General features: G+C 38.3%; 1 protein-coding gene across 3 annotated transcripts in view; it reads right to left on the reverse strand.

Annotated features, from left to right (window-relative positions):
- Bdp1 (B double prime 1, subunit of RNA polymerase III transcription initiation factor IIIB) overlaps window positions 1-25820 on the reverse strand; it is a 99848-nt gene that overhangs the window by 32720 nt on the left and 41308 nt on the right. For 2 of the 3 annotated variants that reach the window (XM_021661916.2, XM_021661915.2), the window contains exons 15-26: window positions 24209-24425; window positions 22424-22554; window positions 14772-15978; window positions 13954-14135; window positions 13151-13373; window positions 11112-11281; window positions 9826-10033; window positions 7686-7822; window positions 5827-6028; window positions 5403-5596; window positions 3996-4383; window positions 1217-1336 (exon numbers count right to left, since the gene is read on the reverse strand). In XM_021661916.2, the coding sequence (XP_021517591.1) occupies window positions 1217-1336; window positions 3996-4383; window positions 5403-5596; window positions 5827-6028; window positions 7686-7822; window positions 9826-10033; window positions 11112-11281; window positions 13151-13373; window positions 13954-14135; window positions 14772-15978; window positions 22424-22554; window positions 24209-24425 (3379 nt within the window). The remainder of the gene's footprint in view (window positions 1-1216; window positions 1337-3995; window positions 4384-5402; window positions 5597-5826; window positions 6029-7685; window positions 7823-9825; window positions 10034-11111; window positions 11282-13150; window positions 13374-13953; window positions 14136-14771; window positions 15979-22423; window positions 22555-24208; window positions 24426-25820) is intronic. The other variant, XM_021661917.2, reaches the window with a different exon arrangement.

Raw genomic sequence — 25820 nt, forward strand, 5'->3', positions numbered from 1 at the left:
ACACACAATAAATTAGGACAGCCTGATAAAGAACATCCTAGAAACCACACAGCTAAATTTATACATTAGTAATGTAAGATCAGCTGCTTTCCCCCAAGACTATGACTAAATCAAGAATGCCCACTTGTTAGCCGTGGGGTAAGGAGTAGAGGAATACAAGAGTTGATACACGTCTTTAAAACCCAGCACTTGGGAGGCAGAGGCAGGTGGATCTCTTTGAGTTTGAGGCCAGCCTGATCCACACAGTGAGTTTTAGGACAGCCAGTGCTACACAGAAACCTTGTCTTGAAAAAACAAAAAGAATGTCCTCTTTACCATGTCTACAAATTGATTTTTACAACCAAGGCTCTAGCCAGGGCAATCATATAAGAAAAAGAAATAAAACACACTCAAATTGGCAAGTATTAGAAATTGAATTTCAAATTCCTAATACTGTAAATATATGTTCCCTGGAAAAGGTCTTTATAAATGTGCTCAGTTTGAAACAAAACCACAGTGTTGGCCTTAATTCAATGGGTCAATAAAAAACACAAACAAAAACAAAGAAAGAATGTCATAAGGCAATGAAAGCCAGGGTTGGAATGCCATGAAATGACAAAGCGCTAGCACATTTATGAAAATTGGGAAGAAAGGGAAGGAATACTTTCTTTCTCAGATCCATTAGAAAAACCTAGCAGAAGTGGCTGTACACATATGGAACACATACATATATGTATACACTCATATACACAAAATAAAAACAAATATAATTTTTGTTGTTTTTTTAAATCCAACTCTACTACAGTATTTATGATAGTGTAGTTAATGTTGTATAGATTTTTTTTTTAATATAGACTTATGCCTCAGAATTTTGAGGTGAAAGTCTATGATGACCTTGAAAGCTTTACCAAGCAAACACAAAAATAAGTTTTACAATCAAAAGTAAAACCCTTGCCAGGCACAGTGGCACATGCCTGTAATCCCAGCACTCAAAACAGGCAGAGGCAAGGCAGGCAGATCTCTGTTTGAGGCCAGCCTGGCTTACAAAGTGAGTCCAGAACAGCCAAGGCTACACAGAGAACCCCTGTCTCAAAAAAACTAAAATGTAAAGCCGTTGATAATTCTCATAAAAATAGTTCTCCAGATGAGAGAAAAACCTAAAGCATGTTATGAAAATAATCCTGTACTCTTTAGGAGGTGAACAAAGGAAAGGCAACACCTGAATACAGACACTTACAAATGATGATGGATGCAAGTCTTTTTCTGGGTGCACATCCTGAGTTGCTGCATCCATGTTTGAAAGCTGATGTTCAACAGTTACACATCCTACGTCTGCAACATCCATGGTTATCTCAAGCTGTCATAAGAAGTTTTATCAGTTCAATTCGACAAATTACAAACATTAAAATACATCATTTTCCACATTAATAAGCAAAATTAAAATGCAGAAACATGCCAGTTACACAACTTAGCTAATTACAGTAATTCTTAATGACTAATAACTTAGCAAAAGTAAAATACAACATTTCTGAGGGTTCTGAGTCTATTACAACCAGTAATCAAAATTTCTACACTACTATTTTGAGTAGCTGGCGTTTCACTTTCCATTCCTCTCACTTTGTCCAATTCCTTCCACTTGCCTAACATTTATGTAATGTTTTCAAAAATACAATTGTATAAGCATAGGGATACGAAGTCAAATTAGATACAGTTGGTCCCTGCCCTCAATAGACTCATCATTTAAGAAAACCACACGCTAACTATACACAAAACTAACTGTATACTTAGAAACCACTTAATGTGCTTAAAAACACTGATCAGCTTATCACTCCTGTGCAATAACCCTCTCTACCACCGCAAGGTAATGGGTTCACACACATTCTTCACTTGAAAGCTGAGAAATAAAAGAAAAATAATTTTTAAAAGATTTATTTTATTTAAGCATGTGTAGAGGCCGGTGCAGACAACACCATCTGCAGAGGACAGTAGGGCTGTTGGATCCCTTTGAGCTGCAGTTACAGTGTTTGCTGGGATCTGAACTATGGTCCTCACAGTTGGGCAGCAGCTGAGTATAGCCCAGAGTGCATGTTGACAGGCCCTAACTTTGACTTTGAGAACAGAGAAAACAGTGCTACTGAAGAAGATGTGCTGTAGAGACATATCTAGAAGCCTGATTACTGGAAGTTAATTTCACTTGCCTTTACCCAAAGTGATGGTGGGAGGAGCCTATAGGTGAACTCCATTAACTATTAACCAGTTGTCCTTCCAGTAAACTAACTTTTCTTTGGCATTTTCTTAGAGTATACAGAACTTACAATCAGTGTACTTACTTTGAACTTTCAGTATTATTTAATTTCAAAAATTCTACTAACTAATTTACCTTTATAACATGGTATTATTAATCCTAATTAAAAGTAATTTTCCTTTCCATTCACAAATGTAATTTACAGATTCAAAAATTGCGCCATTTCTTAACGTATGTATCATAATACTACTAGAACTGTTTCTTACATTATTCCTATCTCAGCGAACCACTGATTGTGTTTCAAATGACTCAGAAAGTATTCTAAATCCTATACAAAACTGATTCAGATAATCTGCTCAATAAGCCAGTTACAGGACTAAGAATTGAAAGAGTACAGAAAACCTTAAAGCTACAGAGATGGCATGTGAGACCACAGATAAGACAGGAAGCAAAGCCTGTCCCTCTACTTTATACTCAAATCATTAGAATGCCTACAGCTTTTTTGCTTATTTGTTTTGTTTTGCTTTTAATTTTTTTAATAAAAGCATTTTTCCATGTGGCCCTGGCTGTCCTGAAACTTGCTCTGTAGACCAGACTGGCCTCGAACCCAAGAGATCTGACTGCTTCTGCCTCCCAGGTACTGGGATTAAAGGTGAGTGCCACCAAAGAAGATCAGAGGAGCAGGGCACACTCAGCTGCAGAATGACCACTTATCGTGAGAGGTCAGGGAGCGGGAAGGAGAAAGCACGCAGAAGGAATTGATACAGAGAGAAGGGAAATGGATGGTGGTAAAGATAAAGCATTGGGCAATATTGAATCTTTTTTTTTGCAAACAAAATTTAAATACAGAATTACCATGTAGTCTATTACATTCTCCAAAAGAACTAAGAGCAAAGAAGCAGGGGCTGGGGCTCAGTTGGTAGGGATCATGCCAAGTTACGTACAGCCCTGGGCTCAATCTCCAGCACCACATACCTATTATCATTCCAGGAGGCAGGAGGGTTAGAAACTCAAGGTCAGCCCAGGCTGTATGAGAAGCAAGAGTTCCAGTTTTGAAAGATGAGGAATCTCTTGGATGGAGGGTAATGATAAATAATGAGTAATAAAGAAAAAAGAGAGAGTGAGAGAGGAAGGAGGACAGAGGAGGACTGAAGTACGGCTCTTTTGTAAGTGCTTGCCTCACATACATGAAGCTGTAGGTTCTATCTTCAACATTTCTTAAACCAGTTGTAGTAGCACATGACTGTAATCCCAGCACTGAAGAGGTAGACACGGGAGGACCAGAAGTTCAAGGTCATCCTTGACTACATAGAAAGTTTGAAGGCCAGTCTGCAAAATGAGATACATGAGACCCTGCCTCAAAACAAAACAAAAAAAACAAAAAAAAGAAGAGGAAAGAGATTGATTCTATCTTTTCCACCAACCACAACATAGAAAGCCTTAATTAATAAAGAATAAAAAATACCTGCTAAGACCTTTTTCAAATTAATCAAAAGCTAGATTAAGCAGCTTACAGATAGACACAAGAATAAGCAAGTTTTTATCATAGTAAACTGAGTCCCTTGTGGAACAAGCACTATGACAATTGAGTGTCAGCCATACAGGCCACTTCTGCTGATTTCCTTAAGCAATTCACTAAGACCCAAGTAAATTACTTTGACAGTGGATATTGAAAGTATCTTCAGACACTAATAATCACTAAGAGAAGAAATAATCATACATTAAAGAAGGTGAAAGTGCCAAACACCGAACAAAACAAAACATAAACTACCTCTTCCATTGTTTCCTCGATCTGAGCAGAAACTGGTTCAGGGGATCTGAGACCAACAGGTACAAACACTGGTGCTTTGTTTAATTCTTCTGGGGCAAGATGACAGGTTTCTTCCTCATAGTCAGAATCAAAGTCCTCAGCATCATCTTCATCCTCTTTCTGAGAAGCCCGAAGAGTCACCAACATGGACTTGGAAGCTCTAGGTTCCTTCTTAGCAGTCTTACCTCGAATTCGTTTTGATCCACGCCCTCTGGTCACATTTGGTTTCATCTTCCTATGTGTTCTTTTCCCAATATGATCTGTCTCACACTCAGAGGCAGAAGAGACAGTTGTTCTTCGGTGTGGAGAAGTTTTGGAATAATTTGATTCTTTCAATAGTTGTGGACTGCTGGATATTTAACCAAAATAACAGCTATCACTGTGTATGCACCAGGAAAATCTCAATGAAATCCAGACTGTTATGAGTAAAATCTCAGAGCCAACCACTAAAATAAAGACCCTGGGCTAAGAATATAGCTTGTCCAGCATGTGAAGCCCTAAATTCAACTCCCAGCAATGAGGAAGATGAGGAGGAGGAGGAGGAGGATACACCATCTCCTTTTATGATGACAGAATTGAACCTAGGGCCTCAAAAGTCCTAGGCAAGTGTTGTGCTCCTGAACTGCATGGCCAGCCCCACCCATTCTTTTAAAAACATATGCCATGAAAATAAGAAAGTAACTGATTACTACTTAGTATCATATTCAGAGTGAGTTCTTAGCTATCTATTTATAAATGTTGCAAAGTAAGTTTTTAATCCTGGCCTTCTACCCATGATCTAGCAACTGAGGTAAAATAAACACAAAATTGGAAATAACTATAAATAAAATACATGGAACCAATCAATAATGAATAGGAGACCTTACTGAGAAAGTAGAATAGGACAACAATGTTTTTCAAGAACTTAGGTTCCTTCAAACTTTTTTCTTCTTCTTCTTCTTTTTTCTTTTTTTTGGTTTGTTTTTTGAGACAAGGTTTCTCTGTGTAGCCTTGGCTATCCTGGACTCACTTTTAGACCAGGCTGTCCTCAAACTCTCAAAGATCTACCTGTCTCTGCCTCCCTGAGTGCTGGGATTACAGGCGTGCACCACCGTGCCCAGTTCCTTCCCACTTTCTTAAAAATTATTTAAGTACTCCTTGTTATTGTTTACAGCCAAACTAGAATTAGCATTCTAATTACTAAGGTAATACACACTATCTTTCATTGTTATAAATAAAAAATACATTGTTACAAAAGCATTTTCTAAATGTGTACATTGTTATAAATAAAAAAAACACTTGTAAATAAAGAACAGTGCATTAAGGTAGAACTTCTTTAAGATATAAGTGCTTTTTATTTCCTATTGAGTCTCTAAAATAAAACATTACCTAGTTTGTTTCCTGGGACCCTGTTCTTCAAGGCCCAAAGACGATGCAGGATGGTCCTCCACACTCTCATCCCCAGCACCTCCCAAAGGCCCAGCTTTCTGCTGAGCATCCTTTCTGGCAGAACCCAACTCTTCAGGACCTACACAATCTTCTCTCACTGAAGCCTCCATGGGCATCAGAATCTCTGTCTTTTCCTTAAAGAAAGAAACACACACATAAATAATGTTACTATGGACACAATCTATATTAATATGGCTTATTCCTCTAAACTTAAGAAGCCAGTTTTAAAATCTGTGTAAGCTTGCGATGTCACTCGCTTTACAGGGAAATGTATGTAGCACAAAAGTGAAGTCTTTCACTGTTGCTCTCCTTCAGGACCCCGACACAGCAGACTTACTGACAAAAACAGTTTTTCCAATCTTACTTTTAGAGAAAGCTGGATGCCAAAACCTCCTTCCTGAGGCATAGTATCTTCTGGTTTTGTTGCTATGCTCTGATCTGTCATTCCTTTTTCTACACCTAGTTGCTCTTTTTTACGGTGTGTTCCTTCTAAATTTGGTTTAGCCTTTTGGAATCGCCTTCTTATTGGTGGTGCTGGATTAGGAAGATACGGTTTATTTTCATGCCTAGAATGAAGTACAAATTATACTGAAGACAAAAACTCTCCATCAACATAACAATATTCAACAATTCTGGATTCAAACTTACTCTAAGTTTAAAGGATTATATGTAAATTGGAAATAAAACCAAACACGTAAAATGAAACATCACATTTTATATATGAAACAGTATGCATAAAGCTTTTATAACTTCCAGTTTCTGTACTGCCTGGGAAACAGTTTACATTATTAATCTTTCTTTACTTTCATTCACTAATTCTAGTCTGGTTTCATATAACTTAAATAATTAACAGAGAAAAAAATCAGGCACTCCAAACTTGCCACAGTAGCTGAACACAAGTTTCACAACAGCACTTTAAACAAAAGCCTTAACTGGGCTCCAGCACATGAACAAATACACAATGGTTTTGCCTGACAGTAAGAGTCTAGCATAGCACATTCCTGAAATCTCAAGGAAAGGTCTTATTGACAGGTGGTGCCTTAAGGTTCTTAACATAACCCATTTCAGAAAAAACAAGGTCTAAATATTCAAAGAAAAGCCAAAGCTACCAAGGTGCTGAGATACCTGAAGACTTGTGGAAATATCTCAGTAACTGGCTAGGACCTGAATTAGGGTGCTGAAAAATAATACAGGGATAGGGATGCAACTCAGCGACAGATAACTGGCAAGACACTGGGTCCAATCCCCAACACATATACAAAGCAAACAAACACAAACAAATACATATGCGTTCTCATCCATTAGAACCTAATCCCCGAAATAAAAGAGGAGGCAGCAATCCTACTAAGCATTTGGGAAACAAGGAGGATATCAGCATGTTCTAATTCGATGCTGGCTAATACAGGTCAGCATCAGAAAAGGGAGCTGTAGAATAAGTTAATTAAAAGCTATCACAGGTGCTGAGGATATAGCTCACTAGGAGAGTCGTCAGGGTCAGTCTACAAGGAAAAGTCATCACCTGCGACTCTGAAAATATGTTTAAGTATAGGGACTGCCATGGTGGCTCAGTGAATAAAGGCACTTGGCTGAAAAGGCACTAAGGCTGAAAAGCTAAGTTCAGTTCCCAGGACCTACATGGTGAAGGGAGAGAACCAGCTCCTGAAAACTATCATTTGATTACCCACCAACAGCAGCACATGTGCCCCTACCAATAAATAGTGAAATAACGTTCAGAAGATATTTAAGAATATTTAAAAATAAAATTATTACTAAGTTCAAAGGAGGCAACAAAATGAGGGGCATAAAAATAAGGAGTAAGTTAGGGTTTTTTGTTTTGTTAGTTTTGAGACAGGGTTTCTCGACAGTTTCCTGGCTGTCCTGGATGACCCTGAACTCAGAGAACCTCCTGCCTCTGCCTCCCAAACGCTGAGATTAGAGGCGTGCGTCACCACATACAGAACAGACTTGAGGTCACGTTAAACCAGGCCTGGCACAAGCTTTGTCCCAGAATCACAGAAGAATCACAAATTCATGCTTTGTCTGGCCTATAAGCAAGCTTAAATTCAGCCTGGGCAACTTAGCACGTGAAAGGCCCTGGGTTCAATCAGCACCACAAAGCACATACGCAAACTTCAGAATTCCTTTACATAAAACCAAGTATGTAATAGTCAGAAATTTGTCTTTGACAAAGTTCACCCGTTTCTCATGAAAAACTAGACTCACCTTATCTGCTCATCTGAAACACTGGTTTTATTAATACTTGAGTTTTCTACAGAAACCACATGACCTTGACTTTTATTCACTCTGGACTCTGAAATTCTGGAGGACATTTCAACTTCACTTTCAATGTGAGAGTTTGCCTGAAAAGACAAAACTGGGTTAGTATAATTTTTGAAGTTGTTTTGACACAGGGTTTCTCTTTATAGTCCTGTCTCTGTAGACCAGGCTGGCCTTGAACTCACAGAGATCCACTTGCCTCTACCTCTTGAGTGCTGGGATTAAAGGTGTGAGCCACCACCTTGGCATGTGATTTTTTTTTCAAAGTATAACATTTAAATATATTTTAATCAATATAAGTATTCCATTTCTATTTCTCTTCTTTGGGATGCTGGAAATTCAGCCTGAAAGATCTGCATGCACTCTGTCATTGGGCTATATGCCTAAGCCATGTTCTACAGCTAAAATAAGGTCATCTAGTTCAGAGTCTGGCAAGAAGTACAATGACTTATTACAGTATCATGCTTATATACTACTATAAAAGCTCTAAGAAGGGGCTGGAAGCAGGCTTCAGTAGGTAAGAATACCTGATCAGCAAATAGGAGGATGTGAGCCTGGATCCCCAGCACCTACATAAGAGACTGATGTGGCAGAGCACATCTGTAAACAGAGCACTAGAGAAAGGGGGCAGCAGGATCCCTGGCACTCACTGGCTAGCCAGCTTGGCTAAAGCAATAAGCTCCAGGTTCAGTGAAACCCCCGGTTGCAAAATATAAAAGAAGACTCTATCCATACTGTTTGGCCTATGCCTGCACGCACATGTACACATACTCAAGTAAATATGTTCCTTCATCATATCTGCACACAGCAGCTTCAAGAGTCTTCTGTTATAGAATAAAGAACTGATTTTGTACAGATTACAACTGGAGGCGTAGCTCCATTGCATTTGGACTAATTAGGACTGGAGGTACAGCCCCATTTCACACTGCATACACAAAGCTCCAGTCTGGTAATCAGCACCAGAGGTTTAACAGCTCTGCTTAGGAGCATTTTGTTGTTGTTCAAATGGGAATCACAATCACTTTTGATCTAAGTTTTATCTTAATGCTCAGAGAAAAGAACACACAAAGACTAGTTGAAATTAACTTTGGGGGACTTAGATTTTCTTTTCTAATACCAAAAGACTTATTAAGAAATTGATTAAGAGGCTGGAGAGGTTAAGAGCACTGGCTGCTCTTCCAGGGGTCCTGAGTTTAAGTCCCAGCAATGACATGGTGGCTCACAACCATCTATAGTGTGATATTATGTCCTCTTCTGGCCTGCATAGAGCACTCATATACACAAAATAAATAAACAAATCTTAAAAAAAAAAAAAAAAACACAAAAACCTGTCTTGAAATAAAATAAAACTAAGGGATCATTTAAAAAAAAAAAAAACAGAAAGAAAGAAAAAAATTAAGGACCAGCAAAATGGCTCAGAGAATAAAAGCACCAGATATGACAACCTGACCCTAACCCTCAAAATTCACGATTAACAAAAAAGAATGGATGCCCACAATGGACCTTGCAGGTGTGCTATGGCAATGTGTACATACAAATGTACACACATGCACGTACTCCCTCAACACACATACAAGGAAGTGTTTGTTTTAAATACTAGGTAAAGCTAGACAGTAGCATATCCCTACAATCACAGCATTTGGGAGGCAAAAGCACGTGGATCAGAAATTCAAAGGTAGCCTCAGCCATATACTGAATGTAAAAGAAAAAGCAAGAAATTAGTTAAACAGAATGGAATGATGGTATATTTCTGTAACTGAAGCACTCAGGAGAGTGAAGCCGGAGGATAAAAGCTAGTCTCAGATAAATAATGAGACACTCTCAAAGAGCAAAAAAGATTCTTAAAAGGTTTAAACTGTCACTCCAAACAGTACACAAAAAATGTTCTAGCTGCTTCTTAGAGAAATTAGATACTGCAGTACTACGAGAAAGTTACAAACCTCTTCAGAACATGCTGACCAGTAAATATAAAGCTGAAGCTGTATTCACCTCCTGTTAACTGAGTGGAGTGTGAGAGGACAAGCCAAAGCTGAACGTATTTTAGTGTGCACTAGGGATCAACTTAGTAACGTATCAATTCTCTCACCATCATCAGGGATGTTTTAGACTCATCTTTTTGCAGTTCTGTTGCTTCATTTTTAGTTACGCCTCCAGCTTCATCTTTTTCTAATATTTGCCTCTGTCTGGCCTTTTGCACATTTGGTCTTGGTCTCTGAAGTCGACCCCTCACTGGTAGAGTTGTTTGGGCAACACTTTGTTTTGTTTCCTGTGTGAGCACATTCATCTTCTGAGTCCTAAAAAACAACAAGGAGGAAGACAGGGAGCTTAATGACAAAAAGCTGACAAGTGTGAGAATATGTAACTTGAATTTCTTCCAGTAAATTCTCATGAAATTTTATAAAAGTTGGGAGAGCCATAAGGGAAAAAAAGAAATTAGGTCAGGTTTAGGATGTAGCCAAATGGAAAGAGGATATAGCAAGTGTAAAACCCTAGGTTTAAACAGAGCACAGCAAAGAAGAAGATAGATAGATAGATAGATAGATAGATAGATAGATAGATAAATGGGGGGGGGAGTGGAGCAGGAATAAGCTCATTACAATTTGCAAATGCTAATAAACTTACATGATGTGCCTAAAATAACCAAACATGTAAAAGTCAGGCAATAGTTGTTGGTGCTGAGAACAAAAGAAAGGGAGAAAGGGAAAAAGAGAGAAAGAGGAAAGCAGAAGCAGATGTTTAAGGTTTATGAAAAAGGAAAAATTGTTCTGGGGATAGATGGATGGTGTTATTGTGTGTAAAACAATGAGATGATGCTTTATGATTTAATTCACTAGGTCAGTACAACTAAAAATAGTTTAAAATGGTGAATTTTATTTTATGTATTATTTTCCCAACTTTTAAAAAGTCAATGAATTAACAGCACATATATACACATATTATTAGTGTACTACTTTCCATATATCTTAAACAGTTAGTGATACACAGATATATAGATGTATAGATATATAGATAAATAGATAAAAGCAGGCGAGCATTCAAAAATGTTCAATACCAGTTGTGTGCAGTGGCCCACACCTGAATCCTAGGCACAGCAGGGAGATCGAGGCCACCTCGCTACAAAGCAAGTCCAGGCCAGCCAAGGCTACACACAGAAACCCTGTCTCAAAGCAAAACAAAGCAGAACAAAAAAGTTCAATACCATCTAATTTTCAATTTTAGGTGACCTGCCCTATCAATTAGACCAATTATTCTCTATCCACCTTGTGTGTGTGTGTGTGTGTGTGTCTATGTGTGTGAGATAATAAAGAGACATTTCAAAGAAAAGCTGTTCTTATTTTAGACTTTCAAGGAAATAAAACTATCACTGTTTACCCAATAAGGACATCCTCCTGGTTTTGTGCTAACTGAGAATCCTCTTTAGGTTCGCATGAATTGGTTGGCGAAGGATCCTTCTCAGTCTGTACCCACAGTGGTGTCACAGCCTCCTCCGCCTCATGACCCGGCTTATCCTTTTCTCTTGATGCCATTAGGGAAGGCACATTCTACAAGTTCAAAGTGACAAAATACACAAACAAACAAATAAGCGACCCACAGACTATTAGTGTAAGAATAAATTAACCCATTCTTTGTCAATAACAAGGGGGCAGTGGCTACTTCCCAGCATGTTTATCTCTAGAGATCCACCCTGAGAACTATGTAAACAAACCCGTAAATGTGCATAACCAAGGATGTGAGTTCAGGGCCCTCCTCCGATATGAAAGATGAACAAAACTTTACGTAACCAAGGACATGCATTCAGGGCCATCCTCCAATATGAAAGATGAACAAAACATTAGAGATAAACAGTTTATCAATAGGAAAGTAGATTCTAATTTTGTTTTCTGGAAGGACATTGTTGGGCACGGGAATCAGGTCCTCATGCATGCACTGGCAAATACTCTACCACTGAATTAAATCTAAATTTCTCCTCTCTTTCTTGCCCACCCCCTTTCACTGTAGAGCTCTAACTGGTCTGGAACTCAAGAGATCCACCTCCCACTGCCTCACAGTGTTAAGATTAAAGGTAGTGCCAATACACCTGGCTCATGAGCCTCTTTACAAAGAAGAGACAGTGTATCACTCTGCTATCTCCTAAACTGGCCTTAAACTGCAGCTTTCCTGCTTTAGCCTATTAAATAACTAGGTCTATAAAGTACAGAATGCACCACATTCAAGCTCAACCTTACATATTCCAGTATATAACCACATTAAAAACTCTTTTCTTCATCCTGAGATCAAAAGATGTTTAAAATATTATGTTAAGTGGAAATATCAGATTCTAAGGAATGATGGCATTTGTGGTATGTAATACATCTACATGTATATATTCAAAAAATATAGAAAGAGAAAGGAATGAGATACAGGGCTCTCATGTTTTAGAATACAGAAATAATTTTCCAAACTCAAGATTTCATAATGAAAAAGTATTAAATAAAAAAAAAATAGTTTTACTATGAAAACAGCAGAGATGGTTCTGCCATTAAATGCACTGGCTGCTCTTCCAGAAGACCCAGCCAGGATCTATTCCCAGCACCTACATGGTGGCTCACAGCCATCTATAACTTTAACCCCAGAGGATCTGAGACCCTCTTCTGGCTTCTGTCGGCACTGCATACATGGCTAAACACCCATTCATAAAATAAACTGGAAATACAGTTTAACTTTTATAAAGTGAGAGAAAGTACAAATATAGAAAATTATTATAAAATGAAAAATAAGAATTTTAATTGTAAAAGGTACTTTAAGTTACTTGAGAGACAGGAAGATCACAAGTTCAAGATTTGCCTATGTTATAGTTTGAGTTCAAGGCCAGCCTGAGGGATCTTTATGAAAACTTGTCTCAAAATACAAGTTAAGAAGGCTGAGGACTTAGCTCAATGATAAAAAGCTTCCCTAACCATTTGTGGGGTCCCAGGACTACAAGGACAAAACACAAGCAAAGAACCAATGTTTTGAATATTAACATTTCATTTTAGAGTTTCTGACAATATTAACTTGTTATGGACTAAGTTAATGGAAATATCTACTTGAACTCATACGTACCATTTCATTTTTCATGTTAACTTTAATAATAGAATGAAATAAAGTACTATTATTCCTGTTTTTCCTAACAAGAAACTTGTTATATCATTTTCCTATGGTGACAAAACCAGAACATCAAGTAGAGTCTAAAATGTCTTAGATGCCTTTTAACACACACATTTGCCCATACTTGCCTATAGGCACACAATATTTTAACATAAATGGAATAATGATAGTAAGCATAGAACAACACCATACACAGTAAAAATTATATGAACTTGCAATGATTTAATAACACAGTAAAAACAAAAAATCCCCAAAACATAACCTCAGCTTTAATCATCACTCACATGCTGAGAAGAGAGAGAATCAGCTTGTTCGCTGTCCTGCTGTTCCAATGAGGTCTCCATTTTATCTGCTTCTGATTTCTTCCCAAGTACACAGTGTTCCGCTTCTGTGGTTGCTCTCTTTAAAGCTGCTCTTGACAAGTTTGGTTTTGGTTTTTTGAATCGACTTCTTAGAAAAGTAGCTGGTTTAACTTCAAGTGGCTTCTGTTCTTGAGGAAGAGGTTTGCTTTTGGAACAAGCATTGTCAAACTTGATTAAAATGAACTGAGGTAGGAAAGTGAGTGGAACCTAGGACAACCTTAGAGACTGGCAGTAAGCGTCTTAACTGTTTTTGTTTTGACACAGGGTCTTTCTGTGTAACCTAGGCTGGCATGGAACATGCTCTATTAGGCCAGGCTTGCCTTCAATTCTTCCTCATTTTCCTGCCTCACAAGTGTGAGGACTATGGACATGCAATCATATCTGCTCAATTCTAATTATTAAGGAAAAAAAACCAGAACTATTCATTAAATTCTGAAATATACTGAGTTGTACAATCCAGGTACAAGCTTATCATTTTTTGCATAAGGAAAATACTAGTCAAACCTATGTTGTCTTATGAGTGTTACATGTAATTTGTTAATAAATCTCACCACTGGCTATTAGAATGAACTTAATACTCTCTCCCAATCTTCCATAAATTATCTTAAAACTTGTAACATTATCCTATACTCATTATGGCTTGAAAGCTCACTTACTTTAATATAATATGTAAAGAGAACTTTACAGTCTTTTCTTTAAAGGCACATGGACCTACATAATTGTACCTTAAGTTCGTATCTGGAAACTGCTCTTGAACATCTGGAAGTTGTATCCCTTGATCTGCTTCCTGGAGAGTGGAATTCTGTGAGGAAGACTCCACATGACATAAGTGACTTGATACTTCCTTCTCAGCATTTTCTTGTTCTTCCACAAATGGAGGCATCACTGACAGTTTACTGCTAATATTCTAGAGAAAGGAATCACAGTATATCAACAACAGAAATTCTATAAGCACTTGACACATTTTTAAGTGTTAAATGTAAAAACCACAAATATTAAAACTTAGAATTCAGGATTGGCTTCCTTTCAAATTGTATATTATGACTATTCCAAACCATAAATGCTATTATCTATACATACATGTTAAGAAGTCCTCAAAAAATCCTGTTAAGAGTATGAATTATAAACAACAGGAAATTTTTACCAAAATGTTTAAAAGTGGAGGCAGTAATGTGGCAGAGACAATGAAAACATACACAGGTGTTTATGACCAAAGGAAATAATTTCAGCCTATATTTATAAAAAGGCTGGCACAATTTTGGTTCAATTCCCTATATATTTTTTTATCTAAATGAGTAACTTCAAACTGCCATTAGAATTAGTAACTTTTCACAAATAGAAAAATATAATCTTTTTAAATTTTAATGTGAATAGGTGCTTCAAGAACTGAAAACAAACAAACAAACAAAAAAGAACAGGGTTGGAAAAAATTTTAGATTTTTATTAAGAGATTTTAAGTATTTTTGGACATGAGGATAATACTACTAAAACTACTTTGGTATGCTTGCTGAGCTATGTCTTTAAATAACAGAGAAATACATACTTTTCCATCCAGGGAAGGCCCGGTGCTGCTGCCGTCATTCCTGCTCTGAATTACATCTGTCTTAGGCTGCCTTGAGGTATGTTTCTCTCCTTCATGTTCTCTTGGAGAAACCTCTATATTTTCTGTTTTTTCCATGTTTGCCACCATTTCTTCACCAATACAGATTTCTCTAGCTCCTCTCTCCCAAGAGACAGAAATCTCTTTTTCTGTTTCTTTCAAATCTTTGTTAGCTTCCTCAATGGCAGCCGTTTCCCTTGAAGCCACGACAATCAAGGAAACGTCGAGTTCTCCAGTGTCCTGCAGGGCCAGGTTCTTTTCTTCTACAGGGCTCTCACCCACTTCTACCTCCCCTCTGCTCACACGGTCGCATGTGTGCACCTCACTCTCCCACTGCTCTGCTGCAGCAACCCCTGCCTTTTCTCTTCGTGAAGTCTCTGCTCCCATCTCTTTCAAGTGTGTCTCCATTTCATCCATGGCTTTGGCCTCCTCTGCATCCTTGATCAGTGGGGATGTTTGTCTTTCAGTTTCTTCTGAATATTCCTCCTTTTCTTCAGTGCTATTAGCAATATCTGATATCCTCTCTTTTGTGGGCAACTCTTTAGCAGTTTCTTCCAAACCTGTCTTCATTTCACTAACTGGACTGACCTCCTTGGGGTCATTTTCCTGTAAAAATATTTCTTTTCTTCCAGTTTCTCTCAAATTTACGCAAATTTCCCGAGTGGTATCAATTAGCTCTGGCACCTTCTTCTCCATAGGAGAAATCTCATTTAAAGAGGCTTTCACACCTGTCTCTGTTTCCATAGGGGTGTCAAACATTTCTGCTCCCATTTCCTTGGGGGAAGTATCTCTTCCAATTGTTTCCAAACCTATCTCCATTTCCATAGTGACATCCGTCATTTCTGACATCTTCATATTAGAAGATGAGTCATTTCTTCTACTGTCTTTTAAATCTGATTCCAATTCCTTAGTGGAAGGAGTAGCAATAAGAGTAGCAACAGCTACATTTGGTGCCTTCTCCCTTGGTGATGTGTCTAGTCTTGCAATTTCTTCCAAAGTTGATATTCCTTCTACAGAAACCGGAATCTCCTCTGCAATCCCTTCCTTGGAAGACCCTCTTTTTCTTCCTGTATTTGGTTTTGGTTTCTGAAATCTAATCCTTAAAACTGGGGGTTTTTTCACTTTATTTACTTTATTACCCTCTTGAATACTAAAAAAAGGAAACAAACAAACAAATTTTAATCCAGATTACCAGTTAAACAGGTAACAGTTAAGAAAACTAAAACCTCAAAAATTTTTAAAAAGACAAAATGGCTAAACAAAGTGGTATATGCCTCAATCCCAGAGCTCAGGAGGAAGAAGCAGGAGGATCTTCTGTGACATTGTGACCAGCTGGTCTACAGAGTGATTTCCTGGGCAGCCAGGGTTATGTAAAGGAATACTGTCTCAAAACAAATAGCTAAAAAAAAAAAAAAAAAAAAATCAAAAAAGCTTTAATGGCAATTAAGACTCAGGGAGGTAGCATACATCTTTAATCCCAGCACTCAGGAGGCAGAGGCAGATGGATCTCTGTGAGTTTACATAGAGAGTTCTAGGACGGCCTGGTCTACACAAAGAGACCTTGGACAGACTGACTGTCTTTCCTTCTTTCTTTAGTTTTAAAAAAGAAGCACATGGAGGAACTAAAGCTGTAGCTCAGTGGTAGAACACATATTGATACAGGCCCAAAGTTTACCCACAACATCAAAAAAAGAAGAAAATTAACCAAGTCCCAAGAATGTCTAAATAGGTAGAAATAAAAATTTAAAAAGAACAATCAAGTTTGTTGAAATGACAACAGAATTTTCTAGTAATTAACTATATCTATTTATTTATAGATTCATGTAGAGAACTCTTAATGAGGTCAATGAGAACATTAGCTAATTGTCCTTGAATAGTACCTACAATGAACATTTGCAATTCTTACTTCATTTTAGGCAAACAATGGCTAGGAAAAACTCTGCAGAAATTTACAGTGGTACTAGCTCAATGTGTGTCTGCTACTTTTACCTATTTACTCTTATTATCTTTAAGAGCACATGCTATCAAGAAAGCATAGAAAAACACAGAAAACAGTATTTTGTGAATTATGCTGAGCATACAACCATTTATACAAAGCACTTGCTCTCCAGAAGAACAGCTGCATTCTTTGCTTTGCATTTTAGTCATCACAATAGATTGCAAAACCAATAAATATATAAGGGAGTTATTAAGCAGGGTCATCAGTGTGTGAAACAGAACACAGCTTTAGAAGAGGCAAGTGGACCTCTGTGACTTCAGCCCCCACCTGGTCTCCACAGCCAGCTCCAGGACAGACAATACTACATGGCATCTAGAAGAATGGGGGATGGGTAGGTGGGAGAAAGATGGAGAAAGAGGAAGAAATAAAGAAGAAAGAAAGATCACTGAACTGTGTAAGCTGAAATCCCAGCATCACGATGTGGAGGCAGGAGGATTACAAACATGAGGACTGCCTGGGCTGTTCTCTACTACCATACATGCCAAAGCACATGAATAAACACACACACACACACACACACACACACACACACACACACACACACACACAGAGAGAGAGAGAGAGATACAGAGACAGAGAGAGAGAATACATATAATAAAGACTGATCAGCTTAACTCTCAGACAAGGTGAGCTGCAAATAAGATTCTCAAAAAATCCAGCCCAGCCTCCCCACCCCTGAAAAAGGAGAGCTCAGAGCAGCTGATGTACTCTGTGCAACCTGCTGAGTTGCCTGTAGTCTGTGCACTGTATCTCTAGCTATGCTGGGATGGACTTCAGTGATACAGCTGTCTTTGAGTCATTTCTTTTCCTGTAAGTAACCCCTCACCCATAAGCAACCACAACTCATCAGTTCACCCAACTGTCCCTGGTGCAACATCTACTCTGGTCTGTTGTTGGCTCCCTATCTGGGGTGATTAGATGTTGATTGTGCTACATCTCCCCAGGAAAAATCTGTCACACAACAAACCACAGGAGAGTAACTATGGCTCAGGAATACTCACTAATTCAAAATGGCTAATAGAGAGGAACTGAGACATTCTTAACACACAAAAAATGTCTATGGTAACAGATGTATTACTTACCCTAATCTGACAACTGTATGTTTGTATATATGAATTAAAATGTCAACACCGTACTCTGTAATTATAATGACTACGCCCATTAAAAATAATATATTTTTTTACCAGACAGTGGTGGCCCATGCCTTTAATCCTAGCACTTGGGAGGCAGTGGCAAGCAAATCTCTGAGACCAGCCTGATCTACAGTTTGAGTTCCAAAACAGCCAGGGCTATACAAAGAAGCACTGTCTTGGAAAAAGGAAAAAAAAAACCCAAAAATCAAACAACAACAACAACAACAACAACAACAACAACAACAAAAAACCCGAGAGAGTAATATACTTTTGAAAAGAGGTATTAATGAAAAAACAAGCATCACTTTTTACGAAAAAGAACTTCAACATTTACTTTCCTTTGGAAAAGATGCCTGAGTAAAAGTTAAGTAATCAGATCAACCTCCCATGGTACTTATCAACAACAGAAATGCTAAAGCCTATCTGGAGTAACTAAGAGGCCTCATGTTGTCTGCTCTGGAAGATGATATCCAATGGAAGGTAAAGGAAAATTCAGCAGGCCACTCAAGTGCCAAACCACCTCCCACCAACAAATAAGCGTGGAACCACTAAGCAGTACAAGAAATGTCTGTCTAGGACCATTATATCAAAGCTGAAAAACAAAAGGCAAAGTAAAAATGTCTCTCACACACAGAGAGATAGAGAGAGAGAAGAGAGAGAAAAGGAGAGAGAGAGGAGGACTATGCTATAGCCTGTGCATATTTCATTAGTTACCAATCTTTCCTGTGTAAAACAACTTAACTTTCATAACGTGAGTCCTGATAACTTAGTTAGGGATTCTGTTGTTGCGACAAAAACACCATGACCAAAAGGCAAGTTGGGGAGGAAAGGGTTTATTTGGCTTAATTTCCAGATGTTCATAGTTCATCTCTGGAGAAAGCCAGGACAGGAAATCCAGCAGGACAGGAACCTGGAGCTGACGAAGAGGCCATGGAGGGAGCTGCTTTGCTTGCTTGCTCCCCATGGCTTGTTCAGCCTGCTTGCTTGCTTTGTTTCTGTTTCTTTCTTCTTCTTTTTTTAAATTTTTAGTTCTAGTTTTTCAAGACAAAGTTTCTCTGTATATCCTTGGCTGTTCTCAAACTCATAGAGATCCACAAGCTTCTGCTTCCCCAAGTGCTAAGATTAAAGGTGTGTGCCACCATGCCTGCCTACTCAGCCCTTCATACAGAGCCCAGGACTACAGCCTAGGGATGGCAAGACCCACAATGGGCTGGGCCCACCTCCGTTGATCTAATTGAGATAATGCCTTATAACTCACTGTAGCTTTGGCTACCTGCACAAGATTAAGCTAACAAGAGCAGTTAACATTCCAGCAGGCAGCCCTAACTGGACTCACAGGGTTACCAAAAGCAAACAAAGCAGGAATAGACACGAAGAGAGAAATAGAAGGGGGAGTATACAGTTGGGGAGGAGAGTACAGGGGCAATAGAAAAAAGCAGGAGTGGATGAGATCAACTTATACTGCATACATGTATGAAACCATCAAAGAATGTTAAGTCCCAAGATGGCACAGTAACTAAAGGTACTTGCCACCAAGCCTGATGACCTGAGCCCCTGAACATATATTTATCATGAACTAGCTGACAGAAGTAAGTCAAGTGCGTGCCCACACATCCATAATTCCAGTACCAAGAAGGAAGAGAGTGGGAGACTTGAAGTTTATGGTCATCCTCAGCTCCATGAGTTTGCTGCTAACAATCAAACTGGCTCAAATCACCTCCAAATAGAAGCATTTATATTTACCTGACATATGTAAGATTTTAAATATCCTAGAGCAAGTTTCCGAGAAACAATACTACTTTATCTGAGAATCTTTAAAACATTCCTCATTGAGATTTCTTCCCTTCTCTAACAGAATCTTGAACAGTGTTCAGAGTAGGGGAAGGGGAAAACTGTCCGTTTTCTATACTCAGGAACAAAATCAGGTAAAAAACAGAACCTTAGAATTGTTTCCAAGGCTCCCAGATGTTAAAGGTCAGAAATATCACATGGTAAAGCAGTAAAGACACTGCCTTTAGAGAGGAAAGTTTAGGGGTGGTTGTGGTGCACACCTTTAATCCCAGTACTCAGGAGGCAGAGACAGGCAAATCTGAGTTCAAGGCCAGCCAGACTTACAGAGGGAAGTTGCTAAAACCATGGTGGTTATTAGTTACAAATATCCAGAAAACTGGTCAAGGTGGTATGCACCTACAATCCAATTGCATGGGAAGTGGTGGCAGAAGGATCAGAAAGAAGATCAAGATCATTCTCATCGATATCGTGAGTACAAAGCCACCCTGTGCTACATGAGACCCCCTCTCAAAAAAATAAATAAACAAATTTTTAAAATGAACCAAGGTTCTAAAACATAATAAACACTCAAAACTTAATTTTCATCTAAAACACCATACTTAAAGGAGTCTCACTTAAACCTACATAATATAAATACAAAACCAGTCTGTCAGATATTTCCAAATCTATCATCAGAGATATGCAAGGAATGCAGTTCTACAGGCACAGTAGTAGTGAAAAAGCTAAAGAAACACTAAGAAGAAATAGATGGTACAAACAACAACAACAAAAAACTTTTTTTTGTTTGGTTTTGTTGTTGTTGAGACAGGGTTCTCTATGTGGCCTTGGCTGTCCTGGACTCACTTTGTAGACCAGACTGGCCTTGAACTCACAGTGATCCGTGTGCCTCTGCTTCCCCTAGCGCTGGGATTACGGGCATGTGCCACTATGGCTGGCTAGATTTATTTATTTATGATTTACTTATTTAATATATAGAAGTGCTCTGACTGCATCTGCACCTGCATGCCAGAAGAGGGCATTAGACCCCAGTATAGATGGCTGTGAGCCATCATGTGGTTGCTGGGAATTGAACTCAGAACCTCAGAAAGAACAGCCAGGGTTCTTAACCACTGAGCCATCTCTCCAGCCCCAGAAATTCTTGAAGTGAAGGAAACCTAGCCTATACTTCAAACTAGTATATCATAGGCCAGACTGTAAATGTAAAATCAGAGAACAGATCCATAGAAATCCAAGCATCTATGTACATCAACAATACCACTGTAATGTCTGGTTTTGTGTATCAACTTGGTACTAGTTAGAGTCATCAGAGAAGAAGGAGCCTCAGTTGAGAAAATACTTCCATGAGATCCAACTGTAAGGTATTTTCTCAATTAGTGGTCAATGGAGGGCATCCCAACCCATGGTGGGTGATGCCATCTTTGGGCTGCTGGTCCTGGGCTCTTTAAAAAGGCAAGCTGAACTATCCATGGAAAGAAACCCAGGGAACAGCACCCCTGCATGGACTCTGCATCAGCTCCTGCCTCCAGGTTCCTTCCTGAGTTCCTGTCCTGAGTTCCTTAGGTTATGAACAGCAATGTGGAAGTATAAGCTAAATAAACCCTTTCCTCCCCAACTTGCATTCAGGTCCTGGTGTTTTGTTGCAGCAATAGAAACCCTAACTAAGACAATCACACTATAAACATCCTAACAATTCCATCAATCTGGTGTGGTAAACAGGAACTCTGGCAATGAGAAGATGGGATCTACATCTAACTAACCTAATTTTAGAAAATCAAATATTACCAAAAAGTTGCATTTCTATTTGGATACAGACACCTAGATAATATATGCATGTTATGTGAAAAAGTTATTCCTATTAACTCAAATCCTCGTTTATATTAAATAGCTTTCTTCAAATCACCTATAACATAGGAACTAACATGAAAGCTAAGACATAAAATTCCTTGAAAAGTTATTCTTATTTTAATATAACGCTATACATACTGACAACTCACTCTTACTTGCACCTCTTTAACAGTAGAGTGGGCACACGCACATCAAGGTCAGAGGACAACTGGTTCTCTTGTTCCACCATAAGGGATGCAGAGATGGACTCAGGCCATCAGTGCCTCTTTACTCAGTAGCCATCCTGCCAACCCTTCAGGTGTTTTTAAAAAAAAAAATTTTTTTTTTATATGTATGTGGGTTTATATTTACCACATAGATGCTGGTGCCCAGAGGGCAGAGGGCATCGAATGCCTTAGAACTGGAATTGCAGTCAGCTGTGAGCTGGATGGTATAGTGGTGGGAAAAGAACCTGGCTCCTGGAAAGAGCAGTGAGCAATCTTACCAGTTGAGCCTTCTCTCTAGCACCTTTACTATTTTTAAACATAATAAAAGTTGATACACAGATAGAGAGGCCATCTAGCTCGATTTTGCAGGGCCAGTGGGACGGCAGGAGCTAAAGTGCTTCCAAGCCTAATGACCTGAATCCCATTCCCAGGTAAAGCAGGGTGGGAGGGGAGAGCCGACTACAGTGACCCCACAAGCACGCTGTGGCATGCACACACTCCACCTGTCCAAAATCACAGAATAAGTAAGTATAACTAATTTGATTTGTTTAAAACAAGTTATTGAGCTCTAAGGCCTTCGTGAAAATGTCACAATTATGTAACCGAGCAAACAAGTCTTACCTTGGACATTCATTAACAGCTCTGGACTCATCAGACTGCACATCTTCTGAAGTATTCTTTTGTTCAGGCTGTGACAGGGTATCTTCACATTGGAGGTTATTATGTGACTCTTTTTCCATTTGTTGAGCAATCTTAATAACAAAGTTTGTCATATTTTAGATTTCACAATAAAACACCAAACTTTAAAAATTTTTACTGAAAAATCCACCTTAGCCAGTATGATGATGCATGCTGTGTTTCAACACTTAGAAAGTAAATGCAGGAAGATCACATTCCTAAACTAGCCTAGGCTACATAGAGAATTTGAGAACAACCTAATTACAAAATTACAAAAGATCCCATCTCATTTGAGTATAAATAAAATGGTTAAAAAAAGAAAAGGTCAAAATTATAAAGTAAGTCAAAACCACCTTTTAATGTTTTTCCTTTAGCTATCTAAGAAAATTCTATAAGCCACACCTTTGCGTCTCAAAGTCCTATTCTCTTCTGTCTGATCAGAAAGCAATGTTTGAGACTGATCTATTTCAGTCTGTCTCCACCTCATTTGTCAGAATCCTCCAGTGTTTGTATTTCTACATTTTTACTGTTATGAGTATATCAGAGACTATAAGAAACAACCAAAGACAGTGCTAGGGATGTAGCTCAGTTGGAAAGAGTGCTCGCCTGGAATGTACAAAGCCCTTGATTCACCACATAAAAAATGGGTATGGTGGCAGGTGCCAACAATCTTAGCACTTGGGTGGAGGCAGGAGGATCAGAGTTCAAGGTTATACTCAATTATGCAGTGAGGTAGAAGCCAGCCAGAGCTACATAAGACTCTGTCTAATATATAAAAAATATGGGCTGGAGAGATGGCTCTGAGTTTAAGAGCACTGGTTGTTCCTTCAGAGGACCTAGGTTCAATTCCCAGCATCCACATGGCACAACTATCTGTAACTCCCATTCCAGGGGATCTGACACCCTCATACATACACATGTAGGCAAAACATCAATGCACATATAATTTAAAATAAAATATAATAAATAATAAAATAAAATAAAATACAAGAAAGAAAACTATAAGAGAAGAAAACCAAATGTTAAGTCCTGATAACTTCTTTTCTTCCAGGGACTATATAAATAATGTAAAACTCTATGAGCCAGGGATATAGCTCTGTAGCAAGAGTGCTTCCTTAGGGAAAGAAACCTTGGGTTTGGTCTTAATATCACAGGCACACATACACACAGTTCATTATTTCTTTTTTTGGAATTATGCTTGAAAGGAACATTTTACTCTAATTTTTTAAATATGTATTTATTTTGTGTATATGAGTATATGTATCTTCATGTATACCTGCATACCAGACCTGCATACCAGAAGAGGGCTTCAAACCACATTACAAATGGTTGTGAGCCGCCATGTGGTTGTTAGGAATTGAACTCAGGACCTCACAAGAGCAGAAAGGAACATTTTCAATATTTTATTTAAGCCAATGCTAACATTCACATATATGACTATTTTTTTTAGGAGGCTAAGATTATGGCTCAAGAGTAGAGTGTATGTCTAGTGTGCCTGAGGGCCTGGGCTCAATCTCATGCATAAGAAAAACCAAGTCTAGATATGAAGTAAGATCAGAGCAAAGAGTAGCATACAATGCTCAAACACCTAAAATGGCATAACGTAAACAAAACTCCTCACTAAAGATTTTGGCCACAAATGTCATAAAACACACACAAACACATTTTAAAAGAGCAGAAAGCTTACATTACTTGCTTAATAAATGTTATCAGAATCAACATACTAACCGCAACACAAGATTCATTTTTTTCTCTGTCAACACAGGACTCATCTTTACTCTTCTCTACATGGGCCTCAGTTTTTTCCTGCAGAGTGAGAATTTCTTTTCTTTCTGCAGATCTCTCTACATTTGGCCTTGGTCTTTGTATTCGGCTCCTCATTAGTCGTGCAGGTCTTAAGTTCTTTGGTTGACTATCTTCCTGTACACAAGATTTTTCACTCAAGCTATAATTACAAAGAAATGAAAGCAATGATTACAGCAAAGTCACAAAGTTGCTTGCTTATATACTTAAGTAAATCACATTAAAAAGAAAGTATTTTCCAAGTATCTTGAAGAACATCTTGAAAGATATTCAATACACTTTTACATGCTAATCTTTCAAAGGGACAATCACGGAAGCCTAGCTATAAAAACCACATCATCACCCTGCCAACAGACTAATCTGCCTCTGCCAATATGCCTTCCCCATCAACAATGATGATGTAACTGAAAATATAACCGCAAAGCAGGACTGACTCTGACAGGTGATGTTAAGAAAACCATACACTATTAGCACCATTTTCGGACATACTCTATAACTACATAAAACATATGCCCAGGCAGAGCCTGTGTATGCATAATAATGAAGAAACACAGGAGCAAGTGCTAAAAACCATGTGAGGAGAATTAGGTGAGTACCTTGAGCTAAGACCCTGGGAAACAGCTTAGCAAAATGTTCTTCAGTAAGCAGTGTTGTCGATTTTACAGATATAAGTAACAGACACAGTAAGAAAGTGAATTCTCCAATAGTGACATTCTTAGGAGAACCAAAGAAAAATGTTACCCTATGCTCCCTTTCCCATTTGAGAAAATGTAATTCAATGTATTCATTAATGTTGCATAGAAAAAACCGTGAGAAAATGTAATTCAATATAGTCATAAATGTTGCATGGAAAAACTGTTAAATATTTAAAAAGCATCAAAATCTCACATAAAAAAACTGTTAACTGTCAAACATGTGATACTAGTATTTCTTTCAGGACATCACTATGTATACCAGGGAATTAGTGCTAACTTATAGAATAGCATACCCCTATTAGCCCAAAATCTACTGATCACAACCACATTTGGAGGTTTCCTTTAGAAATCACTTGATACACATATAATCATCCATAGACATATCTTAATCATGCATTTATTTAACAAGACTAATTAGCAAAGATTAGTATGTTGAACAAAGTACAAAACTGGCAAGTAAATGGATTTATATGATCATTTAGAAATCTTATTTACTCATTTTTGAGACTGGTCTCCTGTGTCACAGGACGGCCTCAAAATCCTTCTGTAGATGAGGGTAAAGGTCAATGTCTGATTCTCACCTCTGCACCTCCAGTGCTGGCACTGCAGGCATATGCTACCACACCTAGCTTATGTGGGATTCCTGACTGAACCCAGAGTTCTGCACATCCTAGGCAATCAGACTCGGCCTTAGCCCTACCCACAGCATCATTTCTATCTATAATATCAAGCACACAGAGTGCTGGTAAAATTTCTTGTTACTATTTACAATGAAAATAGAAAAAGGACCCTACTTGAAAATTCAGACTTTCTTAAATTGAAAACTAATAATTACAACCACT

This window comes from Meriones unguiculatus, chromosome 6 (genome assembly GCF_030254825.1).
Source record: "Meriones unguiculatus strain TT.TT164.6M chromosome 6, Bangor_MerUng_6.1, whole genome shotgun sequence".
In the NCBI taxonomy this organism is placed as follows: Eukaryota; Metazoa; Chordata; class Mammalia; order Rodentia; family Muridae; genus Meriones; species Meriones unguiculatus.